At 34.9% G+C, this 25,858-nt stretch overlaps 1 protein-coding gene and 1 pseudogene across 10 annotated transcripts in view; both read right to left on the bottom strand.

The window, feature by feature from the left end:
• Window positions 1-25,858, bottom strand: part of CUL2 (cullin 2) — a 166,236-nt gene that overhangs the window by 10,489 nt on the left and 129,889 nt on the right. For 9 of the 10 annotated variants that reach the window (XM_038529670.1, XM_038529668.1, XM_038529673.1 and 6 more), the window contains 11 exons: window positions 19,416-19,512; window positions 19,206-19,316; window positions 16,730-16,892; window positions 13,903-14,027; window positions 10,725-10,832; window positions 9,480-9,539; window positions 8,623-8,751; window positions 8,427-8,513; window positions 7,234-7,386; window positions 6,888-6,965; window positions 3,321-3,387 (listed from right to left, as the gene is read on the bottom strand). In XM_038529670.1, the coding sequence (XP_038385598.1) occupies window positions 3,321-3,387; window positions 6,888-6,965; window positions 7,234-7,386; window positions 8,427-8,513; window positions 8,623-8,751; window positions 9,480-9,539; window positions 10,725-10,832; window positions 13,903-14,027; window positions 16,730-16,892; window positions 19,206-19,316; window positions 19,416-19,512 (1,178 nt within the window). The remainder of the gene's footprint in view (window positions 1-3,320; window positions 3,388-6,887; window positions 6,966-7,233; window positions 7,387-8,426; window positions 8,514-8,622; window positions 8,752-9,479; window positions 9,540-10,724; window positions 10,833-13,902; window positions 14,028-16,729; window positions 16,893-19,205; window positions 19,317-19,415; window positions 19,513-25,858) is intronic. The other variant, XM_038529677.1, reaches the window with a different exon arrangement.
• LOC100688855 lies at window positions 11,706-13,497 on the bottom strand (annotated as a pseudogene).

Genomic DNA, 25,858 nt, shown 5'->3' with positions numbered 1-25,858 from the left:
ATATATTAATGAAGGAAATATCTCCCTCAAATTCATTTCTCGACTTCTCTCTCAGCAGCTGGCTCGGGATTCCTACAAAATCTTGATGTGCCATAAATAATACTTATTTATATCCAGACAGTGTAAGTTTCCAGGTTCTGTATTTGTTATTTATCTAGTTTTTCTCTCAGAATAATTCTATCCAATATCCTAGTTATAAACCCAAAGCGGGATGCCTGGGTGGCTCAGTGGTTGAGCGTCTGCCTTTGGCTCAGGGCGTGATCCTGGGTCCAGGGATCAGGTCCCACATCAGGTTCCCTGAGAGCAGCCTGCTTTTCTCTCTGCCTGTCTCTGCCTCTCTCTCATGAATCAATCAATTAATCAATCCAAAGGAATTTTCATAGATCTCTCATTCAGTATCTTTGTCGTATCTGATAGCGTAGTTGCTTACTTCTTAAAATTCTTACCTTTGTTGGTCATATACTCTCAATATTCTTCTTTGCCTATCTTGGCTAAGTCCTATTCACCCTTGAAAACCAAGTTTAGATGTTATTTACTCAGAAGCCTTCCTTCACCAGTGGCTGTTTGCTACCAGCAATTTATGGGAAACTAATACCTTAGGCTTGCTTCTCTATTATAACATTCAAAACATTTACCATAATTATTTACTTGTCCCACTACATTTCTCAGGGCTGAGGCTCTGTACTTTATCTGTACTCAGAATACAGAGGTACTGGGAACAAAGAATATGATTCTCTGAATTGATAAATGAATTTTAGAAAGATAAAGAAATAGGCTCAGAGAAGTTAAGTAATTTGCTCAAGGTCCCCTACATCTTCTAACATCCTCCAAATACCACCTGATACTCCACTTCTAACCATCTGTAAAGACTCTTGGATTACAATACAAAAAATACCTGGAAATGCGGAAATGGACTAGGAAAGAGTAATTTTGATTATATGTGTAAGTATGAATGACAGAGGTTCTCAAGAAACAGAACTCTGAGTGATCAGTCCAGAATCAGAGCCAACGTTTTAAAGGTGCCTTGGAACCTTCTGACTAATGTGGTAATTCCAGAACAAGTGTCTTAAAGGTGGTTGGTGTTTGAAAACCTTTTGCTAATGAGTAAATGAATAAATGAGAAACAAAACCAAAATAAAACTTTACCCAATCGTTTCACTAATAGATCACAGGTATTTTTAGTGCTTTCAGTGACTCAAAACAAGAAATGAATTTACAAGGTTAACAACTCTTTTCCAGAAGAATAAACTATTTGGCTTTAAGATATAAAAACACCCCAAACAAAGAGTTCCAAAAATATGGTTATTATGGACCAGCTTGGGAATTTAGTATAGATCCCTTTTTAGGCATTATTGGTAAAACATTCCTGGTCAAACTCTAATGTCAAAAACTATGTATATAGTTTCTTTATTTCTATATACAATTAGTTGCTGAATACCAAAAAGTGAGCCTCTCATTAAAATACTTTAGGATACAGGTTATTACTGAGGTGATGAGAAAAACAGAGAGTTTTAACTCCACCAAGATAGATATTCAGGGGAAGTAAAAATAAATTAAATTCAAGTACATTAAGATATACTAGAAATTTTTTTAGTTATCTAAAACACTGGTTGAGTGGGACCCCTGGGTGGCGCAGTTAGTTAAGCTCTGGACTCTTGGTTTCCGCTCAGATAGTGACCTCAGGGTCGTGAGACTGAGATCTGTGTTGGGTTCCTCACTTAGCAATGAGTCTGCTTGAGAATCTCTTTCTCCTTCCCTCTGTCCCTCGTACTCGTGCATGCGCTCTTTCTTTCTCAAATGAATGAATGAATGAATGAATGAATGTGTGTGTGTGTGTGTACACACACACATACACACACACACACACACTGGTTGAACAATGCAGCTTTTTTTTTTTTTTTCTTAAAACGGATTATATGGGCATCTGGGTGGTTCAGAGGTTGAGTGTCTGTCTTTGGCTCAAGTCAGGATCCCGGGGTCCTGGGATCCAGTCCCACACTGGGCTACCTACAAGGAGCCTGCTTCTCCTCTGCCTATGTCTCTGCCTCTGTCTGTGTCTCTTATGAATAAATAAATAATATCTTTAAAAAACCCCATTATATTTACCAAATGATAGAAAGAATTCATAATAGATGTAAAATTAAAGGTCAAGTACAAACTGACCACTTATGAAGAATATTGTACCTCACATGATGAGATGAGCGATGGTGTTATACTACATGTTGTTATACTACATGTTGGCAAATTGAATTTAAATTAAAAAAATTTTTTTTAATTTTAAAAAAAGAAATGAGGAAAAAAATATCATACCTCTTTATTTCACAAACTGCTGAAAAAATGTAAATGTCCAACTTATTTAATAAAGATAAACTTGTGTAAGTATGTATTATCATGTACTAATTATGTACTAGTATGTATTCCTAACATACAACATAAATTGGTGAAATAAATGGCACTTATAAGAAACTCAGCTGAAACTTTTCGTAACAAAATTTCTCTTATGTGAGTAAACAGAATTTCCTAATATAGGTTATGGCACCTGACTGATCAAATTTTCTTATACCAGTTCTAGAGATATATACCCTTTCCTTCTTATACAATGGGAAAATTGATTCAATGCTTTCAAAGCACAGCTTTAACAAAAGTAGAGAGAATTTTGAGTGTTTGCTTTGCCTAACATCTTCAGGCAACTCAGAGCCAGAGCAACACAGTCTATAATCATTCAAGTATTAATCCTACTGTCAAGTAAGTGGACCCCACTGTTCCAGAAAGAGGCAAAGGAACAGATTCTAAATAAACTTTTCTAAAATTAGAACCTACTGGAAATTAATTGTAATTTTGGAAAAAGCATTTACTACTGAAGTTCACTATAGTACAACAAATAAAATTCAAATGGTTAGATCCCTTTATGATGCTATAATGTTTAAAAAAATTTCTGAAGACTTCTGACATATTTAGAGAAAATAGTTTTTTTGGGAGTATCTAACTTGTCAGGTCTCAGTTTCTAGATATAATTTCTAATGTCTAGATAAAGTGTGTTACAGAAATGTAATAAAACATTGTAAAATTCAGAAATTTTCTTCATAAGCAGTATTTAAGCAGCATAATTTTATAAAGCACTATTAAAAAGTGCTGCACTTGAACTTCATTAATAGTTGCTTTAATGATAACCAGGAAGGTAAACAGAGGAAAAGAGGTTAAAAGCCATCATTAGGAAAAAAAAACTATTATAAGGCTATAAGAAATCTTTTCCTAAATTATTTACATACCTTTTTATCAGGTAAATTTCACTACACTAGATATAATTAAATGCATTTTACCTGTACAGAGATAATGTAACCATGTAAGTTTCCTTCCACTGAAATGCTGGCTGTAAAATAATTCAAACTGTAAAAAAAGAAAAAAAATAATGATTTTTAGCTATTATAACATAACTTATAACAAAGTTTCAATAAAACAATCAGCAATATTTGACCTGCCAGCCAAGAGAATCAGTGAATTCTTTCAGCAGTTCATTCCAAGTCTGCCTAATCTTAGGAAGCTGAAACTTGTTGAGCATGCTTTCCCTCCAATGGTGCAGATCCACCAACCCCCTGGCATGATAAATACGAAAGGACTGGCACCTGAAATACTTAGGATTTTCTACCTGGTTCTAATGCAGACAAAGAGAAAGTCAAAATCATGTCATAAAAGGATCCCAGAAGTGGGCTTTGACCAATACCCTCCAAGGGTGTCAATAAAATTCAGTTAAAACTATATAATTCCTAATTTAATTATGAAACATCTATAATAAATTTACAGACAAAAGCAAAATAAAACATTCTGAAATTGAGAAAACCAAACTTTAAAATGCTCTTTATAAATTATTTAAGTGCAAAACTAGCTCCAGGATGTATATTCCAAGCTCTGAAGGCAATGTTTTGCCTCTATACTTCTAGTTACTAGTACTACCAGTAAAGTTTTATTGATAATGATATAGATATGCCAGCAGAAAACATTCCCTTATCCTTAAATTTAAAATCTGATTATAAAGATTTTCACATCTATAACTAGTAAAGAACAAAAAGACTGAGTATCAAATGGAAACATTATAAATTCATCTGGTATTCAAAGACCAAGGCTATAAAACCTTAATTATATCATTAATTATGTGACCAAAGTTTATTAGTAAAAAAGATATTTTGCCTACACTTATTTTAAGATAAATAATAGTCAGGATAGGACAGCATCCTTTAAATACCATTTGAGGGTACTAATTAGAACTCAAAGGGCCTTAAAAATGAACAATTTATATTTACTTCTAATAGAGAGCTGCATTAATACACATTACTTTATATTTCTCCAGTATTATTCCAATTTGTAGGCCAAGCACAAAAGAAATACAACAATGAAGATTTATTGGTCTAATATGCAAAATAAATTACTTTTTTTTAATACATTATTTTAATTAAAGCTTAATTTCCATAGTTTTAAGATTCATGAATAATTTTTTATAAAAATTATGAATGAAATAATTTTCATAAAACAGCTATATTTAAGATTAAGATATAAAATATATATATGATCACGAAGGTGAGATGAATTAATTTACATGTAAAAATGTACACTGTTAAGTACATATGGATTTCAAGTCCTATGTAACTGAATACTTGGATTTACTAGGAAAAAAAAAAAAAATCAAAGAACAAACTCCCTCTACTGGTAATTAGAGAAAACCCAAATGGAGAGGACAATATTCTTGGAATCATAATTTTATAGTCAGAAAAGAACCCACTTTTTATTTGTAAATGAAGAAACTGAAACCTGATGAAAGTTATACATTAATAAAAGTTGAAGGGTTAAAAAATACTACTACTGGAAAATAATTATTTCAAGGGGAGAGAACAACATAAAGTTAGAAGGAAACTATTTCTGGCAGCCCCTATTCTTTGCCTCAATGCAATTCAAAAACTCAGACTCTTAAGAAGTTTTAATATTGTTAAAGGTGAGGGATCAGTTTTCCTCCTCTTGCCTGATCACAAATATATCCAAATGCCTTAGCTAGTTATGCCATCTCCTACCTCTAGCTTTCATCTATCCTTTCTGCAAAATCCATAATACCCTGCCCACCTAAACGAATGCTTTCCTTCATATAGTTTTAAGATGGTTGTGCTATTATGCCTTTCTCAAGAAGATTCAAGTTAGACTCCTAGTCTGAAGGTCTATGTTATGCTTGGTATCTTGAAATCTACCTGGTTGTTTATACTACTCTACTTTGCTATTATCACTACTACTATAAGCTATTACTTCTTCTATATCAGCTACCATTTATTGAGTACTTACTATATGCCAGGCTATATTACATTTCATTTTATTTTCTTATTAACACTCTGAGTAGTCCTATTATCAGTTAAAATATCAGAAGGTTATTTGCCCAAAGTCAAAGATCATAGTAGATGGCAGAATGGGCATATGAAACCAGAAATTACGATTCCAGAGCCTATACTGTTATTTTCTTTTTAATCCTTATTTTGAAAAAAAACAAAAAACATTTACTTTTAAGAAGGACTCCAATTTAAAAAAATAAAAAATAATAAAAAAGGACTCAAATTACCCATTGCAAACATCTCTAGGGAACAATGTAATGAAATACCATTTTCATTTTAAACTTCATAATGTATGCATAACTCACTGGTTCACAACCTCAAATTATTGCTCAAATTTGATAATGAAGATTTCTCTAGAAAAAAAATGCTACCCAAACTTCCATCCAGTCAAGAAGAAACCTCTTTTGATGAGTTAGTAAATAAAAAAGGGTCAGTTTCAAGAGAAATGAAAACATGTCCACTCAAAAACTTATACATGAATGTTCATAGCAGCATTATTCATATACCAAAAAGGTAGAAACACACCCACATGCCTATCAACTGACAAAAGGACAAATAAAATGTAGTACATCCATACAATGGATTATTTGGCAATAAAAAGGAATTAACTACTGATACATGCTACAACATAGGATGAACTCTGACATTATGCTAAGTGAATGAAGTCAGTCACAAATGATATGACTCTATGTGAGATGTCCAGATTAGGCAAATCAATAGAGAAAGCAGATTGGCTAGGGCTGGGAAATGTGGGGGAGGGAGTTATATGCTTATGTAAAAGAGACCCTACAGAGCTCCCTAACCCCTTCTAACAGATGAGGACACGAGAAGTCTGTGACCTAAAGAGGGCCCTCATCGGACTATGCTGGCACCTTGATCTCAGGCTTCCAGCTTCCAGAATTGTGAGAAATAAATCTGTTATTTATAAGCAACACAGTCTATGGTATTTTGTTAGAGCAACCTGAACAAGCTAGGACATATGGTATATTAATTATATTTCAATAAAGTTGTAAAGATATACAGTCTCTTTAAAAGCTTTTTGGTAAGCATTGTAAGGTTTATATTTAGTCACACTTTAAAGCATTTTTTTCTGTATTATTTCACATTCCATATACTTACCTAAATTTCAGCCCAGAAACAAAAATAACTATTACAGGGGATAAACTATTACAGAGAAGGTACAAAAACGGCTCCAAATTCAAATGAAAAATTATAAAATGACTGCTTTTAAGTACTGGGTTCTAAACTTCTAATATCAAAGTTTCTGTAATTTAAAACTGCTTAAGAGCAGATAACAAATTTAATAAAAGAGACACACTTTGACAAAGAAATGAATGATGTCCTTAGCATTTTAGTTTTGTATTTGGAACTACAATAATTTATATTCTTCCTATCAGGCAGACTAACTATAATTTGTGAATATACTTTTATATCACATGAGCCCTTAAAACTTTGGGAAAATATTTAAAGTAATATAACATGAAGACAATTATTGGTCTAACATATTTCCTGCAAACTTACCATCTGTACACTTTTCTCCAATTCCTGGGGAATTGCAAATGTGGATGAAGGAGCCTGAGTAAGAGGCCATGCACCAGCCTAGAAGAAAGTTAAAACAGATAAATATCTAACTTAAAAGTAAATATTTGTAAAATGATTTAAGCAATTAAAGCACCTTTTTTTTCACCTTCCTCAAAATCAACATTTCTATCATGACACATTTCATTCCAAATCAATATAACAACATAACTTTAGAAGCTACCATCCACTGAATGAAAGAAATGTAATCGGCATCCATTCATTCATTAATCCTTTGCATCAGAGTATTTGGGTTAGCAAATGCCTTCAATGGAACACATACTCATACCTGTAGAACATATATTTGAAAACTAATTCCCAAATCTATTACTGTGTCTTGGTTTTTGATAAAATTGTTGAACTTATTGTTGAGATCAGCACTGACACTCATATCTGTATACATCCGATGCAGCTTGCTGGTAAACTCGTAACCACAGGCTTGCTGTAAAAAAAAAAAAAAAGTTTTTAAAAATATATGATTTAAAAAGAAAAAAATAAAAAACCATATTCATTATTAAGACTGTGTTGCTACTGACAAGTCTATGGTCAAAGGTCCTATTTATATATTTACACCAAAGGCCTATATTTTTCATAATCCAAAGCAGTTATTCAAAACAAAATACTTCAATAAAACATTTTTATCAATGTAGAATAAATACACAGATTTATAAAAAATAAATTTCCCTTTAAAACAAAAACTTTTGTATAAATCCATGTCTTATTTCAACACTACAGAATGCTCTATTACTGTATGTAAGATACCTTTTAGGTTTACATATAGTATCAAACACACATGAAAGATGACTGGGTATATTTGAGCCAGTAGTCAATTTAAAAAGGAGGGTACTTAGGCATATTTTTAATAGCATCCCCTGAATAATGAAGAAATCTACTTCCTTGAAATTATTCAAAAAAAAGGAAAGAAATTATCCAAAACTCTGTTCTCACCATGACAGAAAATCTGGATCTAATCTTGGGATGTAAAATGCTTTGTGTTAACATTATTTTTAAAAATCAAAAGTTATTTATTGATTGATATATGTAAAAAGGATCACATAGTATATTCAATGTTTAGCATGCAGGAATTATCAACTACTAAGTAACCTAGGATAAATATGAATCAGTTACTACTTATCTCACTGGTGTATACACTAAAATGATGTAAAAATGAACTGAAATTCAACTGCACTCCAAAACTTGTACTCAAAAGAATAATTTAGGTGTATTCATTTACAAGTAATACAATTTTTTTTGTAAAGTTAACACTGTTTATATCTTGTGGGTGATTCTAAATCAATACGCAGAGAGAGTCTGTGCTTTCAATATAGTATGTGCACATACCACATGAATATGTATTTTATATTTTAACTAGTTAACTATTGATGAAATATTTATTTCATTACCACATATAATGCTGCTATGAGTATCTTTCTGTGCTAGTGGGATAATTTTAGGACATTATCAGATAAAGGCTTAAATTACCTTTAATTTATTGATCATGGCTTCTTCAGAATCCATAGACATAGATAACCCGTGAATTAAACGTTTTGCCAGCATTCTTGCGTAGAACTATATTAAAAAATTTATTTAAAGATTATTTCCTTTCTGATGATTTGAAGTTCAAAACTAAATCAAAGCTGACTAAAACACAAATAAAACTTCTCTGTTAACAACTTACCTTTTGAAAAACATCTTTATCATCAATATACTTGAAAACGGTAATGAAGCTCGTGAGTTTGTCCTCTACTTCATTCTCAGTCATCCCCTTCGCTGACTTCTTTAATAAGTTGTCACAGTACTTAGCAAGCTCAAGTAGAAATTGACAGTAAATCTTAGAAAGGGCCCTTCTGTACATATCATGCCTCAAAGGAGGCAAAGTGGCAACAATACAAAATAAGATCAATGGACAGGGTCTTTGCCATACTAAAGTGTATGTTTTAAAAATTATGAACATGCACCAAAAAGCTTAAAATATGTCATAAGGTAAACATTAAAAAAAAAAACTAGAAATAAGTAAAAATATCTAATCAACATGTAGAGACCAATAAAGCATTGATTTAAGTAACAAGTTTCAAAAGAACATCTAGATGAGTTTTGAGAGGCTCTGGTATTTTTGACATTAAGAAAATACTTTTTAAAAATCTTGCAACAACCTTGTAAACAAGTTTCCTTTAACGGCTATCAAAAATTTACCAGCCAATTTCCTTTAGATTTTAGATAAAATAAAATCCCTAGGAGAAGTAATGCAAATTGTTTCAAAGCGCATGTACTTTAAAGAGCAAAGGTTATAAAATGGAGTTATTTTCCCTGCCAGTTATCCCTTTAAAAAAGGCTTTCGTATATGGCTGTCTGCATTCCTTAAATAAATGCCAAATCATACACAATAGACATCCTTGCTTTTATTTTTAATAATTTAACTTCATCTATTTTTCTGAAAGATACTACAAAACCAAATTAATTTGACACTCTCCTCAGTTTTCTTTTTCTAATACTGATTTTCCATAAGATTAATTTTTAAGCAACCATCAAACTTACCAGTTCAGGTGCTTTGCAAACCGACTTGGGTTCTCTGTAATTTACAACTGATGTAAGGGCCTAAGTAAGAAAACAGATCAGTAATTAGACCCCAGTAATAGGGTAAAAGTGCAGCTGATTCAATATAGTATGCTATAACCTGTTTATCCGAAAATTACTACCTCACACAAAACACAGCATTCCTGTTTTCATATTTAATGCAGGATAAATTTCTCACTGCATCCCTCATGAGAATTACATAAAAATTATAAATACTGTTCCCACTGAAAGATATTCTCTATAATTCATTACTAGTATTTGAATATGGATAAGACTACACTTTTAAAACTCTTACAATGGGGCAGCCATGGTGGCCCAGTGGTTTAGCGCCGCCTTCAGCCCAGGGCATGATCCTGGAAACCTGGGATCAAGTCCCACATCAGGCTCCCTGCATGGAGCCTGCTTCTCCCTCTGCCTGTGTTTCTGCCTCTCTCTCTCTGTCTCTCATGAATAAATAAAATCTTTAAAAACTAAAAATAAATAAAAATAAAATAAAATAAAAATCTTCTAATGACCATGTAAACAAATTTCCTTTAAAGTGTACCAAAACCCAAAAGTTTATAAAACCTATTTATTTTTCTTTCAAATATTATTCAGTATAGTAGCCTAAGTACTATATTTAAAGAAAAAATCAGCACTAAAGAATATTAAAACTATACATGCATTTTTAAAAAAATATTTTATTTTTTCCATGCCAGGACCCCAGCATCACACCCTGAGCCAAAGACAGAGACACTCAACCACTGAGCCACCCAGGCGTCCCTATACATGCATTTTTAGAAGACATTAGCTTATTAGCCATTTCCCCTATGTAGCATACACATGGGAAATTCAATCCCCATATAATTCAAGCAATCCATTTAACCAGTTATTAATCGAAAAGTTCTCTATTTTGACTTTGTCTAAATTAGAAATCATATACACAATTAGAAGCCCTAATTTTGAAACTGCCTAAAGAATAGTGATTAAGGGGATCCCTGGGTGGCGCAGCGGTTTGGCGCCTGCCTTTGGCCCAGGGCGCGATCCTGGAGACCCGGGATGGAATCCCACATCGGGCTCCCGGTGCATGGAGCCTGCTTCTCCCTCTGCCTGTGTCTCTGCCTCTCTCTCTCTCACTGTGTGCCTATCATAAATAAATAAAAAAAATTAAAAAAAAAAAAAAGAATAGTGATTAAAGAGAATTATATATACATATAAAAAAGTTACCTTGTCCAATGCACTCATAAAGTGCTGATCACCATTTAAAACAGTGTTGATAAGTTGAACAAATTTTCCATGTACTTCCAAAACTGACTCCACAAATAGTGTTGGCATCTAAAAGTATGAAATAGAAAGTACAAATCACATTTTAAGAAGTTTAAGGATAAAATTAGGCTTACTGAAGAATTGTTTAATTATGCATAACATTTTCCCTAAGCAGATTAATGTTATACACACACACACACACCCTCAAAAATGTTTTTAGATAAGATGGCCTTAAAAATCTAAAAGTTTAAGATTGAAATTAGCTTGTCAGTCAACACCAGAAATGCAGGATTGGAGTACTTCTGCCAGAAGGATCCACTAAAAACACTTTCTCTCTGTTGAAATGCCATTATATTCAGAGTAACAAGACACAGCCTCTGAACTACCAGGCCTATTCTTTCATAGATGATTACATAAACAAAAACTGCCTCCAAAGCTACTGAAGGCTGAGAGAGAACGAAAAGTTAAAAAGCCAGAATCTGTGAAAAGAGAGATCTCTGAACTAAGCAGTACAATTCCCCATATATCAGAGGGGGAAAAAAGTATCTAGCAGTGCAAAAGTGAGCTTTTGAACTTAATGGAGGGAATTATGCCAACTAAAATTATTTGGGTCTACTACAAACGTATTCTCTTATACTTCCATCCCCCTCCCCACTCTATCCTTGACAAGTCTATGCCTCTTTGCCAGGTATCATTCAACACCCTGAACCTAAAAAACTAATAATATAAACTAGTGGTTTTACTTATGCATTATTGTGTCAGAAAATAAAATCATTGAAATGATCAGCAGTTAATAAATGCTCCTGAACAATGATGTTTGTACAGAAATTACTGCAAATGAAGAGCCAAAGCTCTACTTCAGGAAGAGTAGTAACATTTCATGTCATGTCTATCTTATTCGTTAAACCATCCCTAGTAATAACAGAGAAGGTGATCCAACATGATTTGATGACAGTAACACATTTTGAGAGGAAAGACACCTTGCTGTATATATAGTCATTTGATTGCCAGGGAACTCTTCAGAAAGACAAGTATTATGGATATGAGGATCACTGCTGGGTATTTTGGGTAGCAAGCATATATGTAGGGAAGATTTTTTTTTTAACTTCTGAACCTTTTATTGGCCTCCTGCTCCTCAAAGGGTACCCCGTTTCGCTGCCTCAATGCCTCAGAATTTTGGTGTCGTTGGTCTCAGACACCACCTTGCTGTCCACGATCTTGTGGGTGGTGCTCTTCTGGATGGTCTGCAAGGAGTTGCTGCTGTCCAGGGCATCAGTAAGACTGAAGTCCTCCCCGTTTTCCAACAGGCGACAGTAGGTGGCAATCTCAGCCTCCAGCTTGATCTTGACATTCAGCAGGGCCTCATACTCCTGGGCCTGGCACTGCCTCTCTGCCCGGGGCTGGGACAGCCCTGACTCCAAGTGCAGCAGGACCCCGTTGAGCTGCTCCATCTGCATCGCGTAGCGGGTCTTGACCTCCCTCAGGCTGTTCTCCAAGCTGGCCTTCAGGTTTCTCATGGAGTCTAGGTTGATCTCCAAGGACTGGGCAGTACATCTCAGCTCTGTGAAGGTTATCTCAGCTTCTCCAATCTCAGCGGTCTGTGTGGTGACCACTGTGGTGCTTTCCTCGATCTGCTGAGATCAGTACTTGTCCAGCTCCTCCCGGTTCTTCTGAGCCAGATCGTCATACTGGGCCTGGATATCTGCCGTGATCTTGCTGAGGTCCTGAGATTTGGGGCCATCCAACTCCACCGTCAACCCAGAGGTGGCGATTTGGTTTTGTAGACCCTTTACTTCCTCCTCATGGTTCTACTTCATGAAGAGTAGCTCCTCCTTGAGAGCCTCAATCTCTGTCTCTAGCTGCAGCCAAGTGACATTGGTGTCATCAATGACCTTGCGGAGCCCATGGATGTCGCTCTCCACAGACTGGTGCATGGCCAGCTCTGTCTCATAGTTGACGCAGAAGTCGTCAGCAGCAAGCCGGGCATTGTCAATCTGCAGAACGATGCAGGCATTGTCCACAGCACTTGCAAAGATCTGAGCCTTCAGGTCCTCAATGGTCTTGAAGTAATGCCCCCAGTCTCCAACCTGGGGGCCCTTCTTCTCCAGGTGTTCCCGGATTTTCATTTCCAGTCTCTGATTATCAGCCTTCAGGCTCCTCACCCTCTCCAGGTAGGAGGCCAGGTGGTCATTCTGGTCTTGTATGGTCTCCTTCTCGCCCTGGATGCCCCCTATGCCCGCCAGAACCCCCGGCCATCCCCACGGCCCAGCCCCCCAGACAGGGATAGTGTCACCGGCTGGTGGAGTGGGATATGGAGATCCGGCAGCCTGAGGCCCACACGCCTGCATAGACGCTGGCTGCGCTGCTGCTGATGGGCCGGACCCGGTGGTTGGGCGACTGCACGGAGCCCAGGAACCGGTAGTTGGAAGAGAAGGTGGAGCGGGTGGTGAAGCTCATGCTGCTTGGAGAGCCAGAGGGCAACTCGGGAGGCCAGGGCTCAGGCTTGGGCCAGGGCTAGGGAAGACTCTTTTAATTTAAATTTGCTTCCTGGACTACCAAATTCAGAGCATATATAAAGAAAATAAATTGTAAGTTGCCTATTATTACCACTGATTAACACTATGACCATCACAACTATTAATGCCAATTACATTTAGAAATAGCAAATGTATTTTTCTGAGAGAAGTTAAACAACTGCTAAATGAACATATCAATATGACTAGGAAGCAGCCTATCTTGGGATCCCTGGGTGGCGCAGTGGTTTAGCGCCTGCCTTTGGCCCAGGGCGTGATTCTGGAAATCTGGGATCGAATCCCACGTTGGGCTCCTGGTGCATGGAGCCTGCTTCTCCCTCTGCCTGTGTCTCTGCCTCTCTTTCTGTGTGTGTGACTATCATAAATAAATAAAAATTAAAAAAAAAATTTAAAAAAGAAGCAGCCTATCTCAATCAATGATTTTCTAATAATATGGAAAATTCTAAAATGAGGCCAACAAACTGCAAGTATAAAACATTTTAATAAAGATGTTTCATTTGTAATGGTAGGACTTTTCTGTCATTGTTTAAAACAGTAAAATCATATGAAAAACTCCATGATAATCTGATTAAGAGAAAAAATATCCAGTTCCTTATGTAACTCACATTTTCCTGAGTAAGATTACTGGTTGCTCTAAGCCCCTCATCTTGGATATGATTTTGCAGTTCCTGAATCATATGAGGTAAACCAGTGGACACAGCACGAAGTAAGACATACATATTTGCCATGTCTGAAGAAAAAAAGAAATTTGATTATTGAATTTCCAAAGAATTCAAAAAAATATTTTAATGTATTTGGTAATATACAGTTCAAAATGCAGAATTACAAGAGAATGCAGAGAAGGTTCCCTGCACCCATCTCTCCAAAGCAATATTGTAGTCAATACTATTTCAAAGGTATTTCATGCATATTCAAACACACACATACTGTTTTTCTTCTGCCCCTTTTAATACAAATAGTGTAGCATATTTTATGTATTATTTGCAATTGAAGAACATAACATTTTTTTTTTTTTTAGAACATAACATTTTAACTTAGACGTCTTTTTATATCATTACATAAGGTGTATTTTACAACTGCATAACACCTCATTATATGGCTATACTACAATTTCTTAAAAATTGATGAAAATTTGGTTGTTTCCAATCTCTTGATATTACAATATTACAATTAATATTTCTGTATATAGGCAAGAATATCTGTAGTATAAATCCCTGGAAGTGGAACTGTTGAGTTAAAGCTTCATCTTATAGGCAGATCCTTATAACATAGCTCCCAATACCAGGAAGTTCTCTTGGCAACAACGTGTCATCAGACATTTGGTTTTTCCCATTGAGAGCTGAAAATCATGTCTCAGTGCAATGCTTTTTAAATTTTTTCTTGAAATATAACATACATACACAAGGTGTACAAATCCCCCCCAGAATGTGTATCTCAATGAATTATGTGTAAGTGAACACATACATACCCATGTTATCACCCCCCAGAGTAAGAAACAGACATTCTCCACACCCAGAAGTTCCTTTCATAACTCTTCCCAATCACTACTCCTCTTGCTCTTCTGCAAAGGTAATCACTGTCATGACCTACCAACCCACTGATTAGCTTTGTCTGTTTTGAACTATTGATAAAAATGGAATCATACAATTCCTTCATGTTTGGTTTCTTTTGTTCAACAGGTTTATAAGGCTCATCTACATTTTGTATGTAGTTGTAATATGTTCATTTTCACTCCTCTAATAATATTCCATTGTAGGAGTATACTGTACTTTATTCTACTGTTACTGGACATTTGTATTGTTTCTGGTTTGGAGCTAACTCAATTAAGGCTGCTATGAACATTCTTGTTCCTTTTTATACATATCTGCATGCAGTTTGGGTGGGGGATTATACATCCAGGAGAGGAATGGTTGGATCAAGAAGATGTGCATACAGTCAGCTTTAAGAGTCAATGTCGGTTTTTCAAAGTAGTTGCATCAATTTATACTCTGAGCTCAGGGTACATAACAAGTTCTCGCTATTTCATACACTTCCCAACACTTAGTATATTTGGTCTTTTAAATTTTATATCAAAATGTGAGTACTGATATCTTAGTGTGGCTTTTAATTTGCATTCCCCTACTTTAATAAGATCGAGGGCCTTTGTATAAGTTTCCTGGCCACTTGGATATACTCTACCCTGCAGTATCTATTCAAATTTCCTGACCATTTTATATTTTGGACATAAACCGTTTTTAGTGATTGCAAATATATTACCCTATGATTATCTTTTGATACTTTTAATGGTCTTTTAAGGATCCAAAGTTTTTAACTTTAATGTAGTCCACTTGATCAATCTTTCCTTTGTGGTTAGTGTTTTTTGTGTCTCATCTAAAGTATCTGTCCCTACCTCAAGGTTGTGAGGTTATTCTCCTATAACATCTTCTTGAAGTATTACTGTTTTACATGTAGGTCAAAAGCCTACAATGTATTGATTGATTCTGTATATGGTGTCTGAGGTAGAGATCAAATTTTGCTTTTTTCCCAAATGTATATCCAGTGGACTCAGCACTATGTGTTAAAAAGACTATCCTTCACCCACTGCTCTACAATGTCACAATGGGCTTAAGCCAAGGATTTCTGTAGGGGTTACTTCTCGGCTCTGTTTTAATTTAGTCCATTGGTCTATTTGTCTACCCTCACGTCAGGGCCTCATTGTCCTCACTACTGTGGTTTTAGTCACGCTATCCTGCAAAGTCTTCTCATAATGGTCTTCAAGACTGTCTTGACTTTTCTTAGACTCTTAGTCTAAGAGTTTAACCTTCAGAATTAAAACAAACAAACAAAAACACTTCAGTTTTGAGTAGATTCTCCTGGATCTATAAACCAATGTTGCTTTCAACAATGTTTTTTTTTTTTTTTTTTTTTTTTTTCCTGTGTAGGTCTGGCATGTATCTCGTTATGTTTATTCCTTGTTATTCCCCGTTGTATGACAATACTTTCTTCTTTAAAAAAAATTCAATTTTTTTACTGCTCATGACTAGAATCTCATATCTTTATTTTGTATTTTCCTCTATTTTGAATAAGATTGAGCATCTGCGTATATTTAAAATCAATTTATATTTCTTTTTCATCTTTGCTTTTTTTTCTATTTATTAGAAACTCTTAATATATTAAGGAAATTAGCCCTTGTGATATATAAAAAAATGTACACTTTTCCCTAGCTTTTGACTTTGGAATACCTTTTGAAAACATATCTTTCCAAAATAGTCTTTTAAAATAGATTATTAAGAATTGGTAAAAAGGCATATGGAGTATTTGAGAGACTACTACTAAAAATGTTTGAATTCCTTTTTTTTCTTAATGTTTGATTTCTAAGAAAGCTTGGAGATGATGTAGAAAGTGGGTTTCTAATTTAATTTCTATTCACATTTACTATTTCATATCACTTACCATTTTTTTTCTCTTGTCGGATAATATTATGACATTCTGCATGTAAGAACTGTAAGTGGTCTGCTACCATTCGTTGCTGACATTCATGAATCACTTTAGTATATGAACTTGGATGCAAGTATTTTCGACATCGAATTTCTTCATCTTTTAATCTACCTAGAACCTTTAAAAATATATTCTTATAGTCATGACCCACTATGAGGAAAAACCTGTAATATCAGTAAATAACTTAGGTAATCTAATTTTAATGGCTCAATTAAAAATGGCCAGGTAACAAGAATTACATAACCAATTTAAACCGACATTTTATAAATCATTTCAAATATTTATTTAGGCTAATATCTATCACCTACGTTTTACCAAAATCTTACGAACACGAACTAAAGTTAAATGGTCTGCATTTTGTTTTCATTTACTGACTCTAATCATCCTATTATATAAACAACCCAACATGCAACAGGAAAAGTGGTAAAAATTATTAAAAACCAGAACAGATGGTCACTTTATGAATATTTAACTATCAAACTAAAAAATAGTTTACATCAACTGGATCAAGTACATTAATTTAATTATTTTATGTTGGTCCCTCTTCTTATAAAATGTAAATATAAACAGTATGTACATGAGAATTATCAAATTAAAGACTTCATTAAAATTTCTGAAAGTCAAATATGTTCAGCCATAGTTAAAAATGTCAATCAAGAGCTTTAGTAAAGCTTATCCTATATAAGAAACACTGGGCTACAAACAATACACTGATTAACATTAACAAGAACCAGCTAATAAAGATAATAGCTAGAGAATCTAGCTCATTTCTACCTCAAAACAAAATTACATTTGCAATAAAAATCCTAGCACATACAGACACATACAAATGTTTAGATTTTGAAAGCATTCTGCAATGTGAAACTATTGTAACTGGAGTTTCTGAGCTTAAATGGTTCCAGAAAACTGTATATTAAGCCTTTGGGGAGTACTGCCAAGTTTGTCTGGGCATCAGAAGGTGATACTGGGAAGGAAAGTGATGCTGAGAGGGGAAATAACACATCGCTCCTGAATACCTCTCAGATACCTTTTAGAAAATGAGGCAAAGACTGAAGAGAGGGTCGCATCTTTCCTACATTGCTCCCCTGTGGAGCCAAAAGTCCAGGGCAAAGCCAAAGAAACCAAAAGTAGACAAGGAAGTATGTGGACTAAAAGATGTTCAGCACATATTTAATCAACTAAGAAAGTCATTTTTATCAAAAAGTTTTTCTTTTAAAATAAAAATATCCCTTAAAAGGACTATGCCTATTAGTCATTACAGTGTACTATGACTTTAATGTTTATGGCTTAACTAAATGTAGGAGGAATTAGAGTCAGGAGTCCATATTCTAGACATTATATGGTTCTATAAGTGGAACATACAATATTTTTGAAAAGAGCCTCTTTTTGAGAGCCAAATATAACAAGGAGGATATGTATCACTGATAATCCCAGTGCACTTTTCAATAGTGGATCTAGAACCTTTAACAGGAGTCTAAGAAGCAAAAAAATGGCCTAAAGCTAAGAACCACTGACTTGGTGTATGTAACCTGCACTTAATAGATATAGAAAAATGTCCTACAGGGCGTACTGGAGGTCCTATAGCTAATTAGTAACAACAGCAGGAAGAAAATTAAACAACTCAGACTTTTATACCTGGGCTTTGTGGAATATACAACAATGTATCAGTAAGTACTGATATTTCTTGACCTGTGACTTATGGAGGCCACTCTATAACTATTCTACTTGTAACACATTGTCTTCTTGGCTAAATAAACTACCAAAAATCATTCTATAATAAAATGCTTGGAACTCAACACCACAAATGAAAAAACCTGGCTAAAAATTTCATACATCTTATATGGTAACTGACTTTATTACATGACTATTCCTTTACTAAAAAAAAAAACAAACAAACAAAGAAAAATTTAAAAATAGTAATCAATATGTGTTGGTTTATAGATTAATTAAAATTTCTTGTGGAGGTTTTTCTCAGTCTTCCAAAAACTGAACAGACCAAGAGAGTAACTGATCCAAGGATTTAGAATTATTATATTTTTCCTTCCATTTGAAAAGAAGGAAAGATAAAAACCCAAACACACCTAGCTTCTATGCTTGTCCTATTCCTTAAACATTTACTAAATTAAAATATAGTTTATTCTTTTGCCGAGAATGTGAATATTAATTTTAAAGACAAGAAAATCAAGCAATCAGGATTTATCAAGAAGTATCAACCATGATGAAAATTGGATAGAATTTTTTTCTCATGGAGAATGCCCCAATTTATCAATAGGTAGTGTACATTAGCTATAGCTCAGAGTAATGATCAAAAAAAAAAAAAAAAAAAAAAAACCTCACCAAAGAAATAAATTAACTAAGAAAACAAATGTTAAATAAAATCATGCCTGATATGTAAGAGATGATGCATTTAACATAGTACGTTCCTTCTTACCTTTTCCATATACTGTGAGCAGTTTGATTCTTGTAATAAATTTGAAGCTTCTTGTTTGTAATACTCTCCTGTTTCAGTCAGAAAGGGAGACTCAAAGATTTCCTGATAAAACTATATAAATCAATTAAAATAATATTTTAAAAATTAGAACAAGTAGTTTAAGAAATTAAAGGACTGATTATGTTTTTAAAGGAGGCTTTTTATTTTTACCTTTAAGGGGAATTTTTTCTTATACTGTTCAACATGAACAAAGGAGTTAATAACCCCATGGATTACTTTCTGGTTTGGGTCTTCTCCACCACGATCACTAAAACAAGGTATAATAAAAAAAATATTGAGAATACAAATTATCTATGGAAAAATGCCAAAGTATGCCAAAAATATGACTGCTTATTCTATCAGTTTAATCAAATTATAAGGCATTATAAAGGTCAATGCCTGCTTGATGCTTAAAAATAATTTTTTCATATCAGAGCTGAATACTTATGACAGTTAATATACTCATTAGATATCATTTTAATAAATAAAAGCTTTGATTGTTACATTAATACATTTGATTACATTGATACTAAGATGACACTCCTTTAATTTTAAAGTAGACATGAGACCATCAATTTAAGACCTGAATACTGCTGGTTAAGAATATTTGAATTTCACTTGCCGAAAAACCTCTTATTAGACAATTTGGTCTGAGAATTCAGTCTGAATCATTACAAGTATGACGATAGTGATTTGACAATATGCATTCCTCAAAGGTACATTTTATATATTATCACTCACTGAAGGGACTAATAGCTGTTGTTCTCTAAGAGATCCGCTAAAGCCACTGAGTTGCTTTCCATTCAAACACAAAGGTATTTCTCTGTTTTAGTATTTTCACATTTCTTTACAGTTGCAAAGGAATCTAAAATAATCTCAATTATTCATATGACATTTGGTAAGTTCCTATTTAGCCAAAGCACTGTGTGATGCAAGTTTTAATCATGATAAGAAATGTAGGTTAGTATCAGGCTTTCTAATTATAGAAAGAGGAAAATGACATCAAAAAAGTACTTTGCCTAAAGCCACCATCAGTCTGGTCCTAATTGGGAATTTCTGGCTCCAGGACTAAAGCTCAAGTCAAAGCATTACACAGTTGAAGGTGTACCTTCCTACAGGAAATCTTTCATCTCATTTTAAAATGTTTTTTTTTCTCTAAATAATTATTTTATAAAAATGGCAAAGAAAATATATTATCATCATTCCATCGTAAAAGTTTCTTGTTCTTTATACTAGGGTATAAAGACTTTCGAATATTGTCCCTCCTTGCTTCCACATCATCCCTCCAGTCCTCTTTCATTCTTCCTTTAATTATCTGGATAGTCTGGGAAAAGATTTTTGTATATGAATTAATATGGGTATAGTAATTCTGTCAGTGATAGCATCTCAGATACAAAGTCTACATTTTGCTATTACTAATAAAAACAATGAGTTTCTCTAAGGTTACACAGTGAGCTCATTTACTCTATTCACCTTCTAATAGTTACTTCCTAAACCCAAATCAAATCTGGTGAAATAATGATTTAACCAACGTTATCTATTTGAAACACATCGGGGCTTTTTTCCTTTTGCCTAAGACCAAATAAGAATCAGTCAAGAATGCGATACATCTGAAGATTTGGAAAATCTGGTTACCTAAAATTTTTTTCATGACCAAATCCTAGTTTCCTTGCTCAGCACCAGGAAAACATCCACTCCTGATATTCTCAGCACTCCTGCCATTTGTTTCTGATCCCAAAATGCCCAGATATGCTGGAATCAGATAACATACTGTCTAGAAGAAACAATGATATTCCTACTGCTTAATAACTAAGTTGTCCTCCCTTAAAAGGTAACAACAGAACTCAAAAATTGAGGCATAATTATTCAATCTTTAAGATCACCACGTATGTTTTTAACTGTACAAAAACATAAATATACAGCATTTCTAATAGGCTGAGACATGATGAAAATAAACTGTGAAATGATGCTGTTATACAAAAGCACTGACGAAATTGGTCATCTGAATAAACTCTAGTTTCACATCTAAGAACAGTGGTCCCAAGAGATAAAACTTGAGAAAAGAACATGAAGAATTTTTAGAAATACGGCTTACTATTTGATCCTAATAGGACTGTGTGGAAAATTCCTATAGTAATCATAATGAACCTGTCAATATTATGAAACCACTCAGCTGGGATGATGGCAACTAAATAGGAATATTTAGCATAGACCTTAAGACCAGTATTTTGGAGTCAGACTGCCTGGATTTGAGTTTTGGCTACATTAATATGTCACCTTGGGCAAGCATTCCTTCATCTCTTAGTACTCAGATTTCCTCTTCTGTAAAGTAGGGATAATAAAAGTACCTATACCTCATGGATACAAAAATGTGGTAAAGATGAAGAATAATCCAAGAAAGCACGTAACACAGTGCCTGGTACATGAGTAACGATAAACATCACCTATTATTTTAAGTACTGACAGGATCAAAATGTATCCATTTTTAATATAGTGGAAAGGAGAATAAAGTAAGAGACCAAAAAAGCACTGATTGTGATTTTAAAATTAAGGCTTTTTACTTTTTTTTAAAGATTTATTTATGATAGACAGAGAGAGAGAGAGAGGCAGAGACACAGGAGGAGGGAGAAGCAGGCTCCATGCTGGGAGCCCAACGTGGGACTCGATCCCGGGACTCCAGGATTGCGCCCTGGGCCAAAGGCAGGTGCTAAACCACTGAGCCACCCAGGGATCCCCCAAATTAAGGTTTTTTAAAGAAGACTAAATGAGCTTTTAACTGAAATAGCAGACCAGATTTGTGGTAATCATCAAAAAGTTAGGCTGGAACTCTGCAAAGTTTTGATACTGCTATATGACAATGTTAGTGAAACCTGCCTTTACCCTGATATTTAAAATGAGACTAGGGTTCCAGCAAACGAAGTGCAGTCTCCTGCTCCTACTCTAAATCTGAGAAATGACAGGAAAGATACTTTCTAATACACCTCATTGTTAACAGTAGCCCTTGGACTTACAGAAATTGAAAAAAGATGGAAAGAAGACTGAATAATGTAGGAAAATAAAACTGCATACCAAAATAAATGTACAAGAGAATGCCACAAAGAGGGTGCAAAGAGAGTGGAGGAAGACAGCCAAAGAAGTGGCAGACCCTGAAAGCTGAATGACACACAAAAGATGATAAAACCAGCTAGGTCATCAGGAGCACAAGCCAGGCTGTGGAATGAGGCATGGAGCAGCAGCTCTGTCTACGTCCCTGCTGGAGCAGCCAACAGTGTGTGAAAGGCAGTGGAACCCAAGAGAAGGGAAACCTCTGCAACCAGATGATCTGCTGCAGCCCTCACCTGAGAACACCTCCTATTCTTCCCTGTTCCCACCCCAGAAAGGTACTGGGAAATCAAGGAAATATTTTACCTTCAGACTGGCAAGATTTCATAAAAGCAATCTTGCTGAGTGGTAGAGAAACAGGCATTCTCAGATTGCTTGTGGAAGAAACAAGCACTTCAGAGGACACACTGGCAAAATTCTAAATGCATATATTCTATGACTCCAAACAAATATCTCCATTTTGTGCACATAAAAAGCAAGAGTTGTATTAGTGGAAAAACTAGAAACAATATAATATATATCATGAGAAGATTTTAATAAAATAAGGTGGAACCATACCAAATACTAGGTACCAGTTTAAAAAGAATGTACTACGGAGGCAGCCTGGGTGGCTCAGTTGGTTAAGCATCTGCCTTTGGTTGTGAACCTGGGTCCTGGTATTGACCCTCAGTCAGGCTCCCTGCTCAGTGGGGAGTCTGCTTCTTCCTCTGCCACTCCCCCTGCTCGTGTTCTCTCTGTCTCTTTCAAATAAATAAAATCTTTAAAAAATAAATGAAAAGAATGTACTGTATACTAACAGAAAAATTATCAAGATATATCATTGAATTAAAAAGTTAGTAAGTATAGGGACGCCTGGGTTGCTCAGTGGTTGAGCGTCTGCGTTCGGCTCAGGTCGTGATCCTGGGGTCCTGGGATGGAGTCCCACATCGGGCTCCCCCACAGAAAGCCTGCCTCTCCCTCTATGTCTCTGCCTCTCTTTGTATCTCTCATGAATAAATAAAATCTTTTTTAAAAAGTAAGTATAAATATCATTTATGATTGTCAATTCCTAATTTTTCAAGTTAGGAAAAAAAATCACATTTAAAAAACATCTCTGTATTGTACTTATTTCTATATATAAACAAAAATTCATTGGAAAAGGTTTGTAAAGACAGTTAACCAAATAATAACAGGGATTACTTCTGGGTAGAGGAAGACTAAAGAAAGGATCCGGTCCATTCACGGTTTTTCAAGAATGCGTTTTTGTGTCACTTGTGTATTTAAAACTAAGTTTTTCATTGAGTAGCTAATTACAAGGTCCAGGGAAGAAAATGTGCAAGATAAGTCTGGAACATCCTGACATACTAGATAGCAAGGAAGACTGCAAGGATGACTAGGGTCACATCAAAAAGACCATCATGCCAACTAACCAAAGAGGCAATTTAAACTTTTTAATAAAACAAGACAACGAGGGATCCCTGGGTGGCGCAGCGGTTTGGCGCCTGCCTTTGGCTCAGGGCGTGATCCTGGAGACCCGGGATCGAATCCCACATCGGGCTCCTGGTGCATGGAGCCTGCTTCTCCCTCTGCCTGTGTCTCTGCCTCTCTTTCTCTCTCTGTGACTATCATAAATAAATAAAAAAAAATTTAAAAAAAAAAAAAAAAAAAACAAGACAACGAATAGAAATGAATCAAATGTATTTAGGTCTATAAGTTCATCACAACATAACAAAAAAAAAAAAAGTTAATTTGTTACTTTCTGAGAAAAACTCATTATCCTGACGAGTAAAGGAAAGCAACAAGCAGTTTTTTTTATTCTTCCTATATATGACCTTTACACCACAGGGTAACCAAATAGTAGATAAGATTATTCCAGGTAAAAATGAAAACAAAATGACAGAATTAAAGTGACAGTTTTACAAACCTCAATAAACAAAAGATGTCAGTATTCAACATCAGTGTCTGCTTACCTCCAAAAAAGTGGAAAAAAAAAAAAAAAACACAGGCACTATGGAAGAATATCTATAGTTTTGCTAGAGGGAACCAATAAGTCCGAGTGAGCCTCTGGTCTGCCAATTTACAGGAATACACAGGACAAAGGAACATTTTAAATGTGCCTCCTGCAATCAGCAAAATCCAAACAATGGGAAAGTCTAAAAGATCAAATGGCCAGGGTTCATCAACAAATTACAAGAGAAAAAAAAAAAGAGCAGAAGAGCAACCTGTCAATTGAAAGACTTAAAAGACATGTAAACTTCTTTTGGATGGACAAAACTAAACTCTATTATAGAGTCTAAGAATATACAAGTTGGTAGTAATGCTCTAAGAAATAGAAGAAAAGAATTACCTTAAAAGTCAGGATAGTGATAAACTTTTGGAGAAAGAGAAGGGATGGGGCACATGCAAAGGTTTCAGGAGTGGCTGGCATGGTGTAACAAGAATATTCACCTTATAATAATTTGTTAGGTTGTCCAACTGTGTTGTCCCACTGTGTTGTTTAGTTTTCTGTATCTTGTATTTTACACTAAAAAAGTTAAATATACACACATACACAACAAAATCCCCCAAAGTACAAAGAAAACTGGTATAACAATATTAATATGTGCCAGAATAAAAAAAGATGGATAAAGATACTACATAACAACAAAAACAACCATGAAGATGACAATCCTGGTATTTACTAACAAAAGAGGTATGAAACAAAAAGCAACAATTGTAAGGAAAAAAGTCAATAAATCCAAAAATGAGCTGGGAGATTTTAAAATATCTCTCAAAAACTGAAAGATACAGGGATCCCTGGGTGGCACAGCGGTTTAGCGCCTGCCTTTGGCTCAGGGCGCGATCCTAGAGACCTGGGATCGAATCCCACATTGGGCTCCCGGTGTATGAAGCCTGCTTCTCCCTCTGCCTGTGTCTCTGCCTCTCTCTCTCTCTCTCTCTCTCTCTCTCTGTGTGTGCCTATCGTAAATAAATAAAAATTAAAAAAAAACAAAAAACCCTCCAGTTCCATCCACGTTGAAGCAAATGGTGGGTATTTGTCGTTAAAAAAAAAAAAAAAAAGAGGGGATCCCTGGGTGGCGCAGCGGTTTGGCGCCTGCCTTTGGCCCAGGGCGCGATCCTGGATACTCGGGATCGAATCCCACGTCGGGCTCCCAGTGCATGGAGCCTGCTTCTCCCTCTGCCTATGTCTCTGCACCCCCACCCCTCTCTGTGTGACTATTATAAATAAATAAGTTAAAAAAAAAAAAAAAGAAAGAAAGAAACTGAAAGATACAAAAAATAAAGACTACTAAGTTAGATTTTATCTTTATCTAAGGCTATATTTTTCCTCAATGAATTCCCCAATGCCCACACAATTTAGAAATAGAAAAACAAACACACAGATATATTAGAAAAAACACAAATCAGCTACAGCAGCCTATGTTACAGTGTTCCAAATTCAAAGGGGAAGAAAGAATTTCATTTTAATTTTTACTTTTGTTCAAAGAGTACTCAACATTAGAAAGTTAACTACAGAATTACTGGAAAAGAAA

Source organism: Canis lupus, chromosome 2 (assembly GCF_011100685.1).
Source record: "Canis lupus familiaris isolate Mischka breed German Shepherd chromosome 2, alternate assembly UU_Cfam_GSD_1.0, whole genome shotgun sequence".
Lineage (NCBI taxonomy): Eukaryota > Metazoa > Chordata > Mammalia > Carnivora > Canidae > Canis > Canis lupus.
The sequence above is the reverse complement of the archived record's forward strand: the minus strand, read 5'-3'. Positions and strand labels throughout refer to the sequence as shown.